Below are 19,306 nucleotides of genomic sequence, written 5' to 3'. Positions count from 1 at the left end.
CTCCATCTTAAGATCATCAGCCAGAAAAAACACAAAAATTAGACCCTATTAGGATTTTCTGCAGACCTGCGAATAAAAAAAACAAATAGTTTTGTACAAAACCTTTATTAATTTATGCATAGGCATTTACTCCCAGAAAACAATGTTGTCTCTATGCTTGTTTGGTTTCGCTTTAATAACATCCAGTTTAATTTTTAACTTACAATTTAAACATAGAAAAAAATCATCTGTTATTTTTTTCCAACCACTAATTTGACAAAAACAAAGAAGGTATGTTCTCCAGTTCTAATACATATCTAATTCTTTTCCTGTAAACTCTCTCGTGTATGACCTTAACAATTACACTACTGGGCAATTAAAATTACTACACCATGAAGATGACGTGCTACAGACGCGAAATTTAACCGACAGGAAGAAGATGCTGTGGTATGCAAATGATTAGCTTTTCAGAGCATTCACACAAGGTTGGCGCCGATGGCGACACCTACAACGTGCTGACATGAGGAAAGTTCCCAACCGATTTCTCATAAACAAACAGCAGTTGAACGGCGTTGCATGGTGAAACGTTGTGATGCCTTGTGTAAGGAGGAGAAATGCGTACCATCACGTTTCTGACTTTGATGAAGGTTGGATTGTAGCCTATCGTGATTTTGGTTTATCGTATCGCGACATTGCTGCTCGCGTTGGTCAAGATCCAATGACTGTTAGCAGAACATGGAATCAGTGGGTTCAGGAGGGTAATACGGAATGCCGTGCTGGATCCCAATGGCGTCATATCACTAGCAATCAAGATGATAGGCAACAACCATGTGCATGAACAGTTCGACTACATTTGCAGCAGTATGGACTATCAGCTCGGAGACCATGGTTGCGGTTACTCTTCACGCTGCATCACAGACAGGAGCGCCTGCGATGGTGTACTCAACGATGAACCTGGGTACACGAATGGCAAAATGTCATTTTTCAGATGAATCCAGGTTCTGTTTACAGCATCATGATGGTTGCATCCGTGTTTGGCGACATCGCGATGAAAGCACATTGGAAGCGTATATTCGTCATTGCCATGCTGGTGTTTTACCCAGAGTGATGGTATGGGGTGCCATTGGTTACACGTCTTGGTCACCTCTTGTTCGCATTGAGGGCACTTGGAACAGTGGGCGTTACATTTCAGATGTATTACGACCCGTGGCTCTATCCTTCATTCAATCCCTGCGAAACCCTACATTTCAGCAGGATAATGCACGACCGCATGTTGCAGGTCCTGTAAAGGCCTTTCTGGATACAGAAAATGTTCGACTGCTGCCTTGGCCAGCACATTCTCCAGATCTCTCAATGACAGAAAACGTCTGGTCAATGATAGGCAAGCAACTGGCTCGTCACAATACGCCAGTCACTACTCTTGATGAACTGTGGTATCGTGTTGAAGCTGCATGGGCAGCTGTACATGTAGATGCCATCCAAGCTCTGTTCGACTCAGTGCCCAGGCATATGAAGGCCGTTATTACGGCCGGAGGTGGTTGTTCTGGGTGCTGATGTCTCAGGATCTATGCACCCAAATTGTGTGAAAATGTAATCACATGTCAGTTCTGGTATAATATATTTGCCCAATGAATACCCATTTACATGTGCATTTCTTCTTGGCGTAGCAATTTTAATGGCCAGTAGTGTAGCTTCAATGCACCTTGCAATTATTCTACCAGGAACGTTTGTAGATTTTTATTTTGGCATTTATTCCCTACATTACACTATTGTTAAAGCATACCACATCTTCTCGAGTGTATGTTCTTAACTCTTCTCCTCCAAATTCTTGCAGAATTTGCATTTATAACTTTATAATTTTTACAAATGAATACCTGTTCAATGTAGTTATTCTCGTAGTTTTAAACAAGCAGCTTGCCTGTTGCTAGATGCACATTGTCCTGTAATCCATATTTAGGTGCAGTGCAGCCATCCTTTTAAGGGAATCCAAAGTGGGAATGGAGGTTTATAAACAGATTCTGCATGTATCCAATAATGTAGTAAATTTTCGTGAACTCATCATTTGCTTCGAGTACTCCCAACATACAGTCACGTTCCTTTGGTATTTACAGGAAATGTTATTGTCTGGTATTCTCCAGATTTTTCCATACACTGTATGTAATGTAATATGTTAGCCGTGCTTGCACACCTGCAATGATGTGTTGTTTCCCCAGTGTTCTATTATACATATAAAGAAGAGAGCATGCATGTATGTTCAGAATTTCTTCCCAAGTCCCTGGGTTGAAGTCACCCAGGTTTGGCAGAGAAACAGGGGGCCTCACGAGTATCAGCACTGTGGGCTTATAGCATCCTAGCTCGAACAGGAGGACAGGTGTAAGCAAAAATGTGTTTCTTTTCTAACCATTGGTGTTTAGTTTTTATTGCCGTTTCAAATATACCGGTCATTTTTGAAATCCCCTCTAAGTACTACATTAATACTGGAGAAACGTATTTTTCTCCACAATAATGTCAATTATTGAAGTTGCCAAATTAGGATTTGTTCCAACAAATAATGTTATTCCATGGGTCTTAAAGAAAAAGAGATAGGCCTAAAGCATCAAATGTACTGAGACCATTCCCTATTAAAGAAATTACTCCTTTAAATGCAGTCAGTGTCTCACATGGACACAAAAAGAACTGGAAATAGAAGAGATAAAAGTAAAAAATGCAAACTGGATGAAAACAACTGCCATGAAGGACCAATATAGACTACTAGCCTTTTCCCCGTTGCTTCACCCACGTCTGCGTGTGACATATACAATGAACATACCTCATCTCTCCTTCTCTGTGTCCATCTCTTCGTCTCTCAGCCTGTCTTCTTCATCCTCCCACCTCTATCTCTATCCTCCTTAACATTCTCTCTACCTCTACATCTTCTCCTCCCCCTCTCTTTGTCCATTTCCTCCACCACCTCTCTAACCACATCTTCCTGACCCCTCCATCTGACCATATCCTCCTCCCCCTTCCTCTAACCATCCGCACCACCCCTCTTCCTTTTCCACCAGCTCACTCCCATTCTACACCTTCCACCTGTCTCGTGTGAAGCAGGCCGATACAACTCCCCTTGCATGGAAGGTTGATAATGCAGGCCAATACTATTCCAACACAATATGCCTATCATTCAGGGCATACTATATGTCGGGGGTTTGGGAACCATCTCTTGCCACTGACATGTTGGCTACTCTAGAAAGCCAGTCGATTTAGAAGGTCACTATGTTCCCACACAACCTGCCTGTCATGCAGGGCAGCCTAAACACCAATGGTTAGAAAAGAAACACATTTTTGCTTACACCTGTCCTCCTGTTCGAGCTAGGATGCTATAAGCCCACAGTGCTGATACTCGTGAGGCCCCCTGTTTCTCTGCCAAACCTGGGTGACTTCAACCCAGGGACTTGGGAAGAAATTCTGAACATACATGCATGCTCTCTTCTTTATATGTATAATAGAACACTGGGAAAACAACACATCATTGCAGGTGTGCAAGCACGGCTAACATATTACATTACATACAGTGTATGGAAAAATCTGGAGAATACCAGACAATAACATTTCCTGTAAATACCAAAGGAACGTGACTGTATGTTGGGAGTTCTCGAAGCAAATGATGAGTTCACGAAAATTTACTACATTATTGGATACATGCAGAATCTGTTTATAAACCTCCATTCCCACTTTGGATTCCCTTAAAAGGATGGCTGCACTGCACCTAAATATGGATTACAGGACAATGTGCATCTAGCAACAGGCAAGCTGCTTGTTTAAAACAGTAGTTCAATTTTCAACAACAGATGGTGCTGCAAGTGATGTGAAAGATAAAGAAGACAACGCACTCTGTGGGTGCGCCATTCTGTACGTCGTCTTTCTGCTGTAAGCGTGTGCTGTTCACAACGTGCAAGTGTGCTGTGGACAACATGGTTTATTCCTTAGAACAGAGGATTTTTCTGGTGTTGGAATTCCACTGCCTAGAACTCAGTGTTGTTGCAACAAGACGAAGTTTTCAACAGAGGTTTAATGTAACCAAAGGACCGAAAAGCGATACAATAAAGGATCTGTTTGAAAAATTTCAATGGACTGGGAACGTGACGGATGAACGTGCTGGAAAGGTAGGGCGACCGCGCACGACAACCACAGAGGGCAACGCGCGGCTAGTGCAGCAGGTGATCCAACAGCGGCCTCGGCTTTCCATTCGCCGTGTTGCAGCTGCGGTCCAAATGATGCCAACGTCCACGTATCGTCTCATGCGCCAGCGTTTACACCTCTATCCATACAAAATTCAAACGCGGCAACCCCTCAGCGCCGCTACCATTGCTGCACGAGAGACATTCGCTAACGATATAGTGCACAGGATTGACGACGGCGATAAGCATGTGGGCAGCATTTGGTTTACTGACGAAGCTTATTTTTACCTGGACGGCTTCGTCAATAAACAGAACTGGCGCATATGGGGAACCGAAAAGCCCCATGTTGCAGTCCCATCGTCCCTGCATCCTCAAAAAGTACTGGTCTGGGCCGCCATTTCTTCCAAAGGAATCATTGGCCCATTTTTCAGATCCGAAACGATTACTGCATCACGCTATCTGGACATTCTTCGTGAATTTGTGGCGGTACAAACTGCCTTAGACGACACTGCGAACACCTCGTGGTTTATGCAAGATGGTGCCCGGCCACATGGCACGGCCGACGTCTTTAATTTCCTGAATGAATATTTCGATGATCGTGTGATTGCTTTGGGCTATCCGAAACATACAGGAGGCGGCGTGGATTGGCCTCCCTATTCGCCAGACATGAACCCCTGTGACTTCTTTCTGTGGGGACACTTGAAAGACCAGGTGTACCGCCAGAATCCAGAAACAATTGAACAGCTGAAGCAGTACATCTCATCTGCATGTGAAGCCATTCCGCCAGACACGTTGTCAAAGTTTTCGGGTAATTTCATTCAGAGACTATGCCATATTATTGCTACGCATGGTGGATATGTGGAAAATATCGTACTATAGAGTTTCCCAGACCGCAGCGCCATCTGTTGTTGACAATTGTAACTACTGTAATTTCGAAAGTTTGTCTGCCTGAGAATGTACTGTTGTCCCAAGCATATTGCAACAAACGGTGTATTTCTATCGCTGCTCGTTTAGTTTGGTAGACCAATTGTAAAACACTGTTAAACACAACACAGCAACTGTTCTGTTAGCTATCCAATAGTTTACACTACATAGAAGTTATTGGCGCAGAGTACAATGGAGCACATTGTAAATATTATTTGTTGGCATGTAATACACGTAGACAATCTTCCAAGGATCAAACATAACATCCATTCTGTAGTTAGAAATCATAGATTCCAGTGTGGTGATACCATATCCCTTTGTCAATGAAGAGGTAAAAGTTTCTCACAGATGCCTATCGTAGCACTTTATAAAATAAGTGGGATGATCAATGATAGCTGTGTTCACTCCTGGGCTTGTGATTTGACATATAGGTTTATTACGGGTCTTGACTCTACATTCCAGGATAGAAACAGTAAGTAAAAACAGATAAAAGCAAGTACTCACATTCACAAAAAATAGCACACCAACACGCGCGTGTGTGTGTGTGTGTGTGTGTGTGTGTGTGTGTGTGTGTGTGTGTGTGTAGGCGCTGGGGGGGGGGGGGGGGGTGTATGGTTTGTACGTACTAAAACTGCGAAAAAGAGCAGTAGATTTCTCAAGCAGTAGTGAAATTTTTTGTGCTGCAATGAGCCTTATGTGGTAAAGTGGTATATATCAGACAACTGTAGGAGAGTAGTTGGCATTTATATTAGTACTGTATTTATTTAGTGTGAGGAAGTAGATGTTTTGTGATTTAGCTTGTGGTTTTGTCTGCTTTGTATTACATTATTTATTTTTTCATTTTGTAAAAATATATTTTTTCTGTAACTTTTCTCTTGTTAAAAATACCGAAACATATTTAAGATCAAGAAATTAATAATGTCCTTTCCTAACTTCTGGTCATGCTACCACAATTTTGTAGAAAACACAGCTTAATTAAAGTAAATAATCAACATGAAAGAATTATTCTTTACTTTACACATTTTATTGGTAGGACCCTGTCGCAAGGAATGCAATCCGACCAATGTGGACAGTATAGCGTCTGCTCAAAGGTTGAGGGGTTGCACGTACATCAAAGGGGCCTTAGAGATCCAGATACGTGGTGGAAGTGAGTATTAGGTTTAATGTTTTCATTATTTTGTTGATACATGAAAGTTGAGAAAGCAGACGATTTTATCTGGCCTGCTATGAAAACTGATCTTTTTGTAATGTTTTTCTTGTTATGATTGTCTCATGGGAATATTGATTTTGTTTGTTACAGAAAATATTGTGAAGGAGTTGGAGGACAACCTGAATATGATTGAGGAAATAGAAGGTTACTTAAAAATCGTGCGATCATTCCCACTCGTTTCCTTGAATTTTCTCAAGAGATTGCGTGTCATACGAGGAAAAATATTGGAAAGTGACAAGTGAGTTTGTGTACTCTGTATCATATCTGTTGACTGCTGAAGATATGAAATTCAATATTAATATTAAGAGATGTTTCTTAAAGATATATTACAGGTAGATAGTTTTTTAACAAAAATTTTCTACACCTACATTGTACCATATTGTGATCTGTTGACACTTTTCCTGTAATGGTTTTTGCATATAAGGAGAGAGGAGTAAGAGAAACTTCATTGTATTCCCTCTATGTATGTACACCATGCATGCAAGCTTCCGTATGTCTCCTCTACCTATATTAAACATGTACAACATGAATTTGGATAGATTGCTACTTGCAACATGGAAAAGGGCTTGAACCAATGGTCTGACACATTTAAAAGCAGATTGTTGGACATTACTTGTTACATTGTTAGCTAAGACTCAACAGTATGCCTGACTGCTGTTCAACTCCTCCTCTACAAGTAACAGTCTTTCCAATTCCTATTGTTATTCCTTTCTGCATTCTACATTGTATTATCTCACACATTTAGTACAGTCATTCTAATTTACTAATAATTTTTTTCAGAGTTGACTGAAGAGTGTCAGGTTAATAAATAAATATGTTCAGTTTGTTTCATACCAAAAATTTGAAATAATGACACTCTTAACTTTTATGAACTTTATTTATCGTTCCTTCTGCTTAATACTGTTCAATTCATTCTTTAGGTACGCCTTGGTGGTGCTCGACAACCAGAATCTCCAGGAGCTGTGGGACTGGGACTCGAGGCCATATGCTCTGAACATTAGCAGAGGACGCCTGTTCTTTCATTTCAACCCTAAACTTTGCCTGAGCAGAATTGAGAAACTGAGGCAGGTTACTAGTCTCCCCGAGTTCTCTGACCTCGATGTTGCTCCGTCGTCAAATGGTGACAAGGTTGCCTGTGAGTATTCTGCTAGATTTAAATTTTGTATGTCATTTTACTTGTTACAACAGTTCACTTTCTCTTGAACTCATATTTTTGAGGGGCAGCCAAATAGAAACAGGTCACTCTTCTGTACATTGAAGAATCACTTTGTGGTGTAACAGCCAGCTGTACTTTTTAGTATTATAGAAATATTTTGCCCCTCCAAAATTGGGATTCAATATATTGCGTTCTGCCCACTCGTCTGATACAGGGTGCCTAGGAAGCTGTTTTCTCGGATTGCTAGTCAATTCAGACAAATCGTATTAATGGAGTTTATTTAACTTTGTGTATTCAAAAAGGTGTGTCACAAGCTTATGGCAATATACAAATTATCAATGTCATTCGGTATATACAATTTCAATGCAAGCAAAACAGTACAATTCATAAGTTATTGCTGTAGCATTTGTATGACGGCTCATCTTCCACTCTGACCGCGGCTAGGCAGCGCGGCGGTTGTATAAAGGCCACTCCTGTCTTGGTGTCATCCTAGAGAGGGATTCGTCAGCTTATTATTGGCTGACGTCTGTCTCTCAGCCCTCTCTGCTCTTCCATCCTTGATTGTTGTGACAGCGCTTGTTATTACGTCTGAAAATTCCCCTCCCCTCCTTCCAAAGCAGTTGAGCGTCATTGTGTAGGGAATGCAACAATGGTGGGGGAAGCAGGAGTGTGGATGCTATGCTGGACCGGAAGTTGTGGCTGCAGGGGATGTCAAGTTTCCGGTCTTACCTCACCATCCGGCCTTCACTCTGGTGGAAATGCTCCCCGGAAAATGACTGGAAAGGTACACGTCCACCTCCTTAGGCCAATAACCAGGTGGAGAAGGCATCCTGCTGCTGTGTGGGTGGGTGCAGCTCCATTGGTAGGATGAGAGCGAGTGGAGGAGGTGAAGGCTCTGTCTCTATGGGGTCATCTTGCTGTGTTGTGATGACACCCTCTGGTGGCTACTGTGGCCACCGTGCGCTCGGGATCAAGTGCCAAGTCGACAGACGATCTTACCTCATGCCCACCGCTTGATCCCTGGTGTATGCGGAGTGAAGTTTGGCCATCTGCTGCTTGAAGGTTCTGACAAAAGTCTTGCTTTGCTGTTTGACTGTGAATGGAACAGTGCACTAGTTAGATGCTGTATGACATTGTGTTCACAGAATGTTTCAAATTCATTTGATGTGAACTGAGGTCCATTGTCTGACACTATGACTTCAGGTAAACCTTCGAGGCAAAAAATGGAGGACAACACCTGAATTGTGCTACATCGCATTGTCGAGTTCATTGGCACAGCAAAAGGAAACTTGCTATATGTGTCAACCACAATCAACCAACGAGTGTTCCAAAAAGTTCCTTCAAAATATCATAGTAGGAGACTGTTAAAGCAAGTAAACACCCCTGCAAAGAAAAGATGAGAGAGAGAATTAAGGTGCCAGCAAAACAGAAAGGAAAATTCCGTGGCTGCGAGGCATGGTGTTGTCATATCGCTAGACAACAATTCAAGCAAATTGTATAAATGGCGTTTCTTTCTGTAAGTTAAACTGACAATACTTAACTTTGTGTATTCTCAAAGGTGTGTCACAAGCAAATGGCGACTTGCAAATAATCAATGCCCTTCGGTATATACATTTTCAATAAAAGCAGAACAATACAGTTCATAAGTCACTGCTGTAGCATTTGTATGCTGTAGCATTTTCACTCCAACCGCAGCTAGGAGGTTACATTTTCTTCTTGATAGGCGCTGCTGTCTCAATGTCGTCCTAGAGAGGGGTTCGTCAGTGTACTATTGGCTGACATCGTCTCACAGCCCTATCTGTTCTTCCATTCTTGATCGTTGTACCAGCACTTGTCGTTACGCCAGAATACATTATTTTGATTAATTTGTTTCACATTAACAATAATTCTCATAATGGTTTCACCTGAAGTCAAAATAGGAATAATCATTACTTCCAAAGACAACATAATTCATTTATGAAACTTGATGTTATTTAAATCAAAATCTTTTGTTAATTTGCACTGGGGGTATTCCATGTAGTGTGAGAAATCTTATGATGCTGGCATGTTTGGAAGATAGGCCTCTACTGGGCGAAAGGATGACATCAGAAAGTAGTATGTTAAGATTAATTAATCCTGTAGAACATCTGGTGTTCATCTAAATTTAAACTAAAGCCAGAAGTGAAGAAAGGGACCTCAATACATCAGTGGCACTCATAAAGCTAATATATCATATAATTTGTTTATAAATTGGGTGTTGAGACATATACAGAACCCAGCAAAGCAGTACGTACAGGTGGGTAGATGGCTGCTAGTGTGTTTGGCACACAGAGTCTATGGCCAGCCTATATAGAGCTCAGACATATATCAGACATTGTCTAGAAAGTTGGAAGTTTGCGTTCATTAATCGCAATGCAACTACATTGAGATGCGTAAGTGATTCTGGCACAGGCTTCGCATTTGTGTATTTTTTGATGTTGCTTTGCTTTCAATGATACTGACTACCTGTTGCTCACTTGATAAAGTTCAATTTTGGTATAAGTGTTCAGCACAGAATATGTAAGTGAGCAAAAGCTTGTGATGGAAGGCTTAGATTACTTTCTGTTTTATGGGAACAATTTAAAGTTCCACTTGGCAGCTAGAATTGTTGTTTTGTACAGTTACACTTACAAGAGTCATGATGTTAGTTAAATAGTCATTTAACATTTTGGTAGGTTTCCAGTAAATGGTTAATATTTCTCTCCTTGTGAGCTCTATGCTCATGATCTATAAGTGTGATTGACAGGCTTCTCATAAAGGCATGACTGGGATTGGTGATGCCTGAGGTCAACTCATTTGTGTGCTCTTGCAATTTGTGTTAAGCATCTGTAGTTACTAAACCCTTGTGCATTCTTACTGTTGGTGGTTATAGGACTATGCATCTCAGCCTTGGAAGCCTTATTTGAGTAGTGGACCACCGTTTTCTTTGCCCATCCCATCATTTTGTTGTATTCTACAAAGTGAACAACCACCCCATATGAACACAATCTGGGAGGCTTGAATAGTGGACAAAGCATCTCAGTGAAACTACTTAATATTATGCTCCTCGTCTGATTGTGAATATTGTTGTCTATGTAATACACATGTTTAAACATTGTTGACATTGTTCATGCATATGTTTGTATTTATTGTTTCGAGCGATGCATGGAAGTGCTTGAAATCATTTGAACTGGACTTGAGTAAAAATTTAACATTTATTGCATTGTTCTTGAATACAAGTAATTGAATATTTGTTCTTAAGAACATATTAGATGTTTTACATTTTTTATACTTCCTTAAAAGCACTAAAAGATGTATTTGCTTGATGTGAATTAGCTATCTATAACTAAGTTGCCTGCAGTTCTGTTATCCTTTCAACAGCCTATTTAGTAATAAAATTGGCTAATTTGTTTCCTAAGTGACTAACCCCTAAAAACTAAGCAACATGTAACACATTTGCACAGTGTAATTATTAAATATCCTTGCTATGTAACTAATGCAAGTTTTGCTGTATGCATGGTTGTGTGTGTTTTTAGTGTATTTTAGAAATAAATGAACTGATTACGTATAATTTTGTTATTCTTTGTTTCATTATAGGTAATGTTACTAATTTGGAGGTGAAAATTAAGAAAACAGATTCAAAAGGTGTGATTATTAGTTGGAAGCAATTTGACCATTATGATCCTCGCTCTCTTCTGGGTTACGTTGTCTATTATACAGAAGCTCCTTACCGAAACCTGACTCTGTATGATGGACGCGATGCCTGTGGCAGTGATGGGTAAGCTATGGCACAATCTCTTCTGTTTTGGAACAGAAAACTGAAACATAAGCAGACAAGTCAAAACATGAAATATTGAGAGTTAAAATCACTATTTTTTTAAAAGTAGGAAGAAAGCAGACACAGAGTTCAGCATTTGATTTACGTTAATGTCGTTAAGGATGAGGTAGATCTTGATACTCTTGTTGATAGAAATGTCTCATTCTTTGCTCAAGCTAATTCAGGGAAAACATTATAAAGGTAAACTATACTGGCTGGACTGTGAGTGATATTCAGCTAATATGTAAAAAGTCATGTGAAGCAGAAATTGTTATGTAAATGTCTCAGAGATTTTTGCTGAGGCAAAGTAATAAAGCATGTTCTAGCCAGAAAAGATGCTTGTAATTGGAGGATTTCCAATATAGCAGTGTTCAGTTAAAGAGTTTTAAATCAAAGGTTAAAGAGCTCCGCAGTCTCAAGATGAAATGAGATCAGTTTATGAGGTGAAGGTGATAGCAGATATAACGTAGTTGTATCAGAGAGAAGTGATACAATTACTAGTACTGCTACTAGAGAAATGATTCAAGAGTTATTTCAAAGGAAATATCAATTGTCAATCATACATTGTGGGATAAGAATTGAGACAATACAGGTGACAGATGCTAATTACACACTGCTGTCCAACTACTGTTGTGGAACAACAGTTGTGTCTTGGATGGCAACATTGATCTTTGGAGTTGGTTATTAATCTCAAGAATAAGTTATTTTTGAGGATGAACTGTAAAGTGCACTGCCATTAATAGACAATAGGGACAGAATAACATGATTATTAATATAAACCTATTTTCAACCACAGGAAATATTACACGCACTAGCAGCCAGTCTTTCTTGTCACTGCTTTGTTCTTATCCATGCAGACTGTGCTCAAGTATCAGCACCTCCTATTGGCAGTTTGCGGCTTGGAGTTCCTATGGGTAGCCTTCTAAAGTAGGTTAAAAGTCTCTGGTAAATAATGTACCCTTGTACAGAAATAAGCTTCCAGGAGAACTTTAAAAGTTAGTGATAAACCGTCTATTTTCAAGGGTTACCTTGTGGCAGACGCCTCTGATTCAGTACTGGAGTCCCTCTTAGTATCTTAGGGCCTTTTGTTGTAATTTATTACTAATTTCGACAGTCCACTGACATTATCTGTATGCTGAATTTTGAATTATTTTGTAATTCCTCTTATCTGCATTCAGGCCAGTTGATCATAACCTGTTCAATTACAAAATAGCTTTGGATCACACTGTTCTAAGGGGAGGGTTTGCATTTCATCCCCTTTTATTCTTGCATCAACAGGATACCTTGTGGCCCAAAAAATTGTTTAACCAGGCTTCTCTCCACTGTTATCTCAGCAACTTCGTTCAAAGCTCAGTGTGCTACATTGCTTCCGAGTGTGTATGTTAATGCTACTAGACTGTTTCTAGCAAGTTGCTAGCTACTTGAAATCCATTGCTAGGTAAATGGCTAGACTTTTTGTGCATTACAGTTTTCTACTCTCTGGATCCATGTTGCTCCTGCACATTTCCTAATGTCATCGACCCATAATTCATTATGTCACCACCTTGGCTTTAAATTAACCTTTGAATTCCAGCATATTATATTTTGTGAAGTTGTTACCCCAGCAAATTACTTTTTTGGATCATCTACCATCCATTCACATGGCTACATATCATGCCTACCCCATTTAGTTTTCCTCATAGTCACGATTAAGTCTGTCTTCAGTTTGTTACCTAACCCATTTGTATCTCTTTCTGCCTCTGCTACTAATTCCCACCAGCAACTCTCAGTCTTTGAATGCGTTCACATTCAGAATCCACATCTCACTGCTGGAAGTCAATACTGATTGTAAACATCCCATTTCAGGCACACTGGAAGCCTTGTTTTGAATACTCTCTTCAGTTTACTAAAAGCACACCTGACCATATTTTACTGTCATGCAGACTTTTTTTATCTTTTTTTTCTGTCCATCTAGTTCTTACCTTCAACTACACCAAAGCTCATCGCATTGTTCTATGTGATTACTATTAATTTTTTTACAACTTTCTCTTGAATGTGATGATAATACATTATTTTGAGTCTTATTTAAGAAAATTTTCACATCTAACTTCAAACATATCTGTATTAAAGTCCATCCATTTGTCATGGATGCTTTGATTTATCTCTGCTGTGAACAAAGGGGTAGTTCCAGCAGATACTACTTAATTTAAATTTACCTGGTTGTCATGCTGTTTATGAATAATTATGCTGTTTCCTTAGCGCAGCAGGCAGCGAGTTCGGCATTGCCCCGCATTCGAGGAGAATACTGACCTTTACAGAAAACTCCGAAAGGAAGAGCCCCAAATCTTTTCTCTGTGACGTACTTGTACGTATTGCCAGAAAACCCCTCTGCTCCCTCAACAACAGTGCATAAACACGGCTGTAAAACTATTGGCTGATATCCATCCTGCAACTCCTGACCCATGCTGTACAAATTAATGTTCAGAGAAGTTGAAACTTTTTTTCTATGGGAAAACTAGGTCCTTGACAGCCTGCTGATTCAGTCTCGCACAGCAGGGAAATTGTTGTAAAAAGAGGGCATGTCCTGTAGTTGTACACATATGTGCATCATCTGTGGATCAAAATGCGAAACTCCATGTATGTTTGCTAGCAGCTATAGATACTTTTAATGAAATTTGCAAGAAGGCTCTTAAAAGTTTAAAGAGTATTCAGTAGTAGGCGAAATAATTTTACTGATGATAGTGAAACTGAGGGAAAATTTTGGGTGATGTCTGAAAAGAAGTTGTACAATACTACTTCTTGTTAGTGAATGAAACATTATTTCTACAATGCAAGAAACTCCCACTGATGTATACCATGATTTTTTAACAGTTGATGTGCTGAGGAGAGACTTCACTCTTTGCAACCTCTCGTCACAGCCAGTAATCCTTTTTTAAAAGTAATGATTGAAGAGAAAAATAATTGGGACACAAGTTTTTCTGGAACAATGCTGTTAAAACAATTCGTACCCATCTCCATGTATTTGTACTCCTTTGGTAAATGTAAACATTTTAGGTTGGGCTTTACCAGGACTGTTGCTGATATCAACTGAAGTGGCAATTTTACTCTTCTCAGTTACACTTGATTTTATTTCCACTGTGCAGCTCATAAATATAAACTTCCACGTTGCTCACAAAGTGTGTGTGATGTATTATGACAGAAAGTGGAGTCTGTGACCACTGGAGATAGTACCACATATTACCCCAAAGCCGTAAACACAATACATACATGTTGTACCAATACACATCAATTACAATAAAAAGTAAACTGTGACTGATAACAGTAATCTTGTTGATGAAGGTTTTTCGGGTCTCCAGCCGGGTGGTAGCATTGATATCTCGCGATGTTTCGATAAGTGTCTTACTACCCATCTTCTGGCAAAGTTGTTGTTTCAACTGTACTTCTTTCTTAATGACTGCTTAGAAATAAACTGGGAATATAAGGCCATTTCTTTCACAAACACTCAACTGGCTTCAGGGAATGTGTTTTCCTGGCAAAATGAATGAAATTTAGGGACAATCTTCAGCGTAACCTCCAAAGAGAGTTACAGTTCTTATCAAGGTTCATAACATGTGCTCAGTGCTGAAAATATATACTGAAAATTAATGAAAATAATGATGGAGTCATTACATTTTCATAAAATGAAAATATTTTGTTAGAAGTGTGTTCGGATGTGGAGAACTATTTAAATGGACCAATGGGCCGCCTTTCCCACCTTGATCAAGTCATTTCTAAGCAGCAATACTTGTGCTTTTATCTTCAGATCTACAAGTGAGGAGATATATTAAAGGGTATAAGAAACCTTAACTTCTACGAACTAGATGTATGAATGGTGAACGCAAGTGCCACCTACAGAACACAGGACCAAAAATGGCTAATGTTCACAAAATTCTGGAGCCACCTGCTGAGACACTCGTGAAGAATATTTCCTGCTTGACAGTCAAAACAAAGCAGCACATTTGTGAAGGTTTCAAGGCAGGAGGTGTGAAGAGATTCTAGTAAAAACAGTCTCAACTGCAAAGAAAACTGCTTGTTCTAGAAGACGTAAAATCTGCTGTGACTGAGCAACAATGAGAATCCTATTACAGGCAGAGAATATTTGAAGCCATACTTCATTTGGAAAGTATAACTTCATTTAAACTTATGCTTTGTTATGGACCAAACACAGCTTAATTATGTATCACTTTTTTGTTGTATAATGAATAACTTCATTTTTGCATAATTTGTACAAAATCAAATAGGTGAAAAGCTTGATTATATGGTGGGAAATAATCTTGATCATGCAATAATTTAAAAATTTAAATTAGATTTGAAAGTCTAAATTTGTGTGTTTTTGTAACAGTTGGTCTCTCTCTCTCTCTCTCTCTCTCTCTCTCTCTCTCTCTCTCTCTCTCTCTCTCTCACACACACACACACACACACACACTTTCACGCATTGAGGAAATTGAAACTTTGGTTCAGTTAAAGCTTTGATCGTGTTCGGTGCTGATAAAACATTGCTTTAAATTGTATTCATGTTAGTGTAGACTTTATTTTCCTGTACTAATAAATAAATTTGTTACAGATGGAGAGTTGTCGATGTTTGGGTAAATGAGGACAGTCAGGAAATAGATCACTTGCTATCACGCCTGAAGCCATTCACGCAGTATGCATTCTATGTCAGAACATACACGATTGCCACAGAGCGAACTGGGGCCCAGAGTGAGATACAGTACTTTGTGACACTACCAGATGGTGAGTTACCACCAAATAATTATTAATTGTAAAAGAAGAGATGATGTCTAAATATGAGGTACTAACAAGTGGAACAATTTCAACTTGAAATACTGTGCTTGCTAGTGATAAAGTTGATGATTTAGGCAGAATAGAATGTAACATTTGTCATTGAAATTTTGAATAATTATTTCCTGGCTCAAAGTAATTGCAACAGTTGACACCCTTTACTTACTAATTATGGAGTGAAGGAGCAGACTCCTTTTACTAACTACGAAATGCAGCTTGTTTGGTGAAAAATGTCCCTTTTCTTGTAATTCACTTCACATTCTTGTCCACAGTTTCTACAGTGAATAGATCCCATGCTTGAAGTGGTGCTAAAAGTGCCTTCTAGGCACAAATTTCATTAGTTGTAAGGTCAGGTGCTGAGAAGGTCGCATATGTAGTACTGCTGGTAGACACGTATAAAAGTATGTGGTCCTACCCTAGCCTTCTGTAGTACTCAGTTATTCCTCAGGACCGGATAGTTTTAGGATGGTTAAGAAATTGAGGTCATCTCCTCTGTCATTGTTTTGGTAGTGTGAAAAAAGTCATTTAAAGGGCTGAAGTAAGGCAAAGTCATTCCACCTACTGTAGGAACATGCACAGTAGAGCACTGTCATTTTCAAAGCAACCTTTTGATTGAGGACATCTTTTTGCTCTTGGTGACTTCTGTTTAAAAGTATAGGATGACAGATGCTTGTGTATGTGACAGATGCAGTGACTGAAAAACAATTAGGTATTTGACACCTCTAGTATAGTGTTAGGATCAAATAGGTAAAAAGGCAAGACTTTGTAGATCCTTGGAGAACACTGAACATTTTGAATTTAATTCACAAGAGGAGAAAGTATAAAAATGCAGCAAGTGAAGCAGACAAAAGGCAATAAGGAAATCTAAAAAAAAGTGAGACTGACCAAAAATGCGAAATAACTACGTGGGAATGTCTGTAGGACAAGCGGCTGTAGAAGTGTGCTTGATGAGGGGAAATATGTAAGCTGTCTGTAGGAAAATTAAAGGGACCTTTGGAGGAAAGAGCAGAAACTATGTGAATATCAAGAGCCCAGATGGCAACCCAAGTAAAAAAGGGAGAACTGAAAGGTGGAAGGGATGTACTGAAGGGTAGTGAAAGGGAAATGAACTCGAAAGAAATATTGAAGAAATGAAAGATTAAGAAATGATGGCGAGACGTGAGATACCCTCAGACTTCAAGAAGAACAAAATAATTCCTGTTCCAAAGAAGGCAGATGTGAATAGTACTGAACTATCAGTGTAATAAGCCATGGTTGCCAAGTACCGACAAGAATTATTTTCAGGAGAATGGAGAAAAAGGCAAATGGTGACTGAGTGGAGGGTCAGTTTGTATTTGAGAGAAATACAGGAACACACAAGGCAATACTGACTCTAGAATGTATCTTAGAAGATAAGTTAAAGAAAGGCAGACTTATGTTTAGAACATTTGTGGACTTTTAGAGAAAGCTAATGATAATGATAACTTGACTTAGCTTCATGAAATTATGAAGGTAGCAGGGACAGAATATAGAAATCAAAAGGTTATTTACGACTTGTACAGAAACTAGGCTGCAGTTCTAAGAGCCGGTACTGAGCAAGGTAGTGCAGTGGCTAGTACACTGGACTTTTATTTGGGAGGAAGACAATTCACATCCCTGTCCGACAGTCTTGATGTAGATTTTCTGTGATTTCCGTAAATCACTTAAGGTAAATGCCAGGACGTTTCCTTTCAAAAAGTAAGGCCGATTTCCTTCCCTATCCTTCTTTAATCTGAGCTTGTGTCCATCTCTAATGACCTCACTGTTAATGAGTGATTAAACACTAACCTTTTTTCCTTTTCCAAGAGTCGAATGACATGAAAGGGAGCCAGCAGTTGAGAAATGAGTGAGACAGGGTTGCAGCCTACTCTGATGCTTGGACTTCTCTTGGTTATTCATTCACCCTGTGATCTCTGCTGTCATTGACCTGCATGTTTTCATTCTGGATGGGAATTAAAGTTCAGGGAGAAGTAGTAAAATCTTTGAGCTTTGCTGATGTCATTGTAATTCTCTGGGAGACAGCAAAGGACTTGGAAGAGCAGCTGACAAGAGTGGACATTGTCCTGGAAAGAGTCCATAAGATGAACATGCACAAAAGTAAAACAAGGTTAATGGAATGTAGTTGAATTAAATCAGGTAATGCTGAGGTGATTAATTGAGCAAAGGAGAGACTAAAAGTAGTAGGTAAGTTTTGCTATCTGTGCACCAAAATAACTGACAGTGGATGTAGTAGAGAGAACATAAAACGCCCACAGGCAATAACAAGAGCTGTTTTTATGAAAAACAGGAAGTTGTTAACAACTAATATAAATTTTAGTGTTTAGAATCTTTTTCTGAATGTATTTGTCTGGAGTGTAAGCTTGTACAGAAGTGGAACATGGAGAATAAGCAGTTCAAACAAGAAGAGAGTTGAGGCTTATGAAATGTTGCACTACAAAAGGATACTAAATATTAGATGAGTAGCTTGAATAACTAATGAGGAGGTACTGAATCAAATTGGGGAAAAAATAAATTTATGACACAACTTGACTAACAGAAGGAATTGGCTGATGGGACACATCCTTAGGCATCAATGACTTATCAGCTTGGTGATGAAGGGTCTAGTATCCAATGATGATTCAAATTCCTTGCCTAGTCGAAGTATCAATAGAGAGGACACATCAAAGATATATGAGCTCCAGAAGAAAGATCCGACCTGTGACTTTGTGGGGCACTACTGCCATGACAAGTACATGAGGTGGCACCACCCTCTGAAGACTTGTTTACTGATCTACCACAGTCTGGTGATTGGAGCCAGTTTCTCGTAGTCTCGAAAGCCCGAGTATCACACCAATTCATGTTTTGAGATTTGGATTTGCCCGTGGATTGTGCTATATGTTTAGAAATCTTGGGTACAGCTTCGACTTCTCTAGGTTATTAATTCACCCTGTGATCTCTGCTGTCATTGACCTGCATGTTTTCATTCTGCCGGTGTCTCCATTCCCACCAGTGCGAGTTGTTATAAACTGTGTTGTTTATACCTGTGTGTAGTAGGATAGCGTGTGGAGTTTGCAGAGGGAGACCGAAGCATGAATATACTATGTTCAAAAAGGAGGTGGCAGTAAGTATGTAGAGATGAAAGAGACTTGCACAGGGTAGAGAAGGGCGAATAACTGCACTGAATGAATCTTCAAACTGAAGACTACAACTACTGCAGTCTTAATCTATGGCTCAACAGAAACTAGTTGTCTGGCAAATAAATATAATTT

At 39.5% G+C, this 19,306-nt stretch overlaps 1 protein-coding gene across 1 annotated transcript in view; it reads left to right on the top strand.

The window, feature by feature from the left end:
- Positions 1–19,306, top strand: part of LOC126272079 (insulin receptor) — a 595,694-nt gene that overhangs the window by 516,733 nt on the left and 59,655 nt on the right. Inside the window, exons 7-11 of the mRNA XM_049974641.1 lie at positions 6,094–6,207; positions 6,361–6,508; positions 7,191–7,405; positions 11,021–11,201; positions 15,823–15,992. Coding sequence (XP_049830598.1) covers positions 6,094–6,207; positions 6,361–6,508; positions 7,191–7,405; positions 11,021–11,201; positions 15,823–15,992 — 828 coding nt within the window. The remainder of the gene's footprint in view (positions 1–6,093; positions 6,208–6,360; positions 6,509–7,190; positions 7,406–11,020; positions 11,202–15,822; positions 15,993–19,306) is intronic.

This window comes from Schistocerca gregaria, chromosome 5 (genome assembly GCF_023897955.1).
Source record: "Schistocerca gregaria isolate iqSchGreg1 chromosome 5, iqSchGreg1.2, whole genome shotgun sequence".
Classification (NCBI taxonomy): domain Eukaryota; kingdom Metazoa; phylum Arthropoda; class Insecta; order Orthoptera; family Acrididae; genus Schistocerca; species Schistocerca gregaria.
The sequence above is the reverse complement of the archived record's forward strand: the minus strand, read 5'-3'. Positions and strand labels throughout refer to the sequence as shown.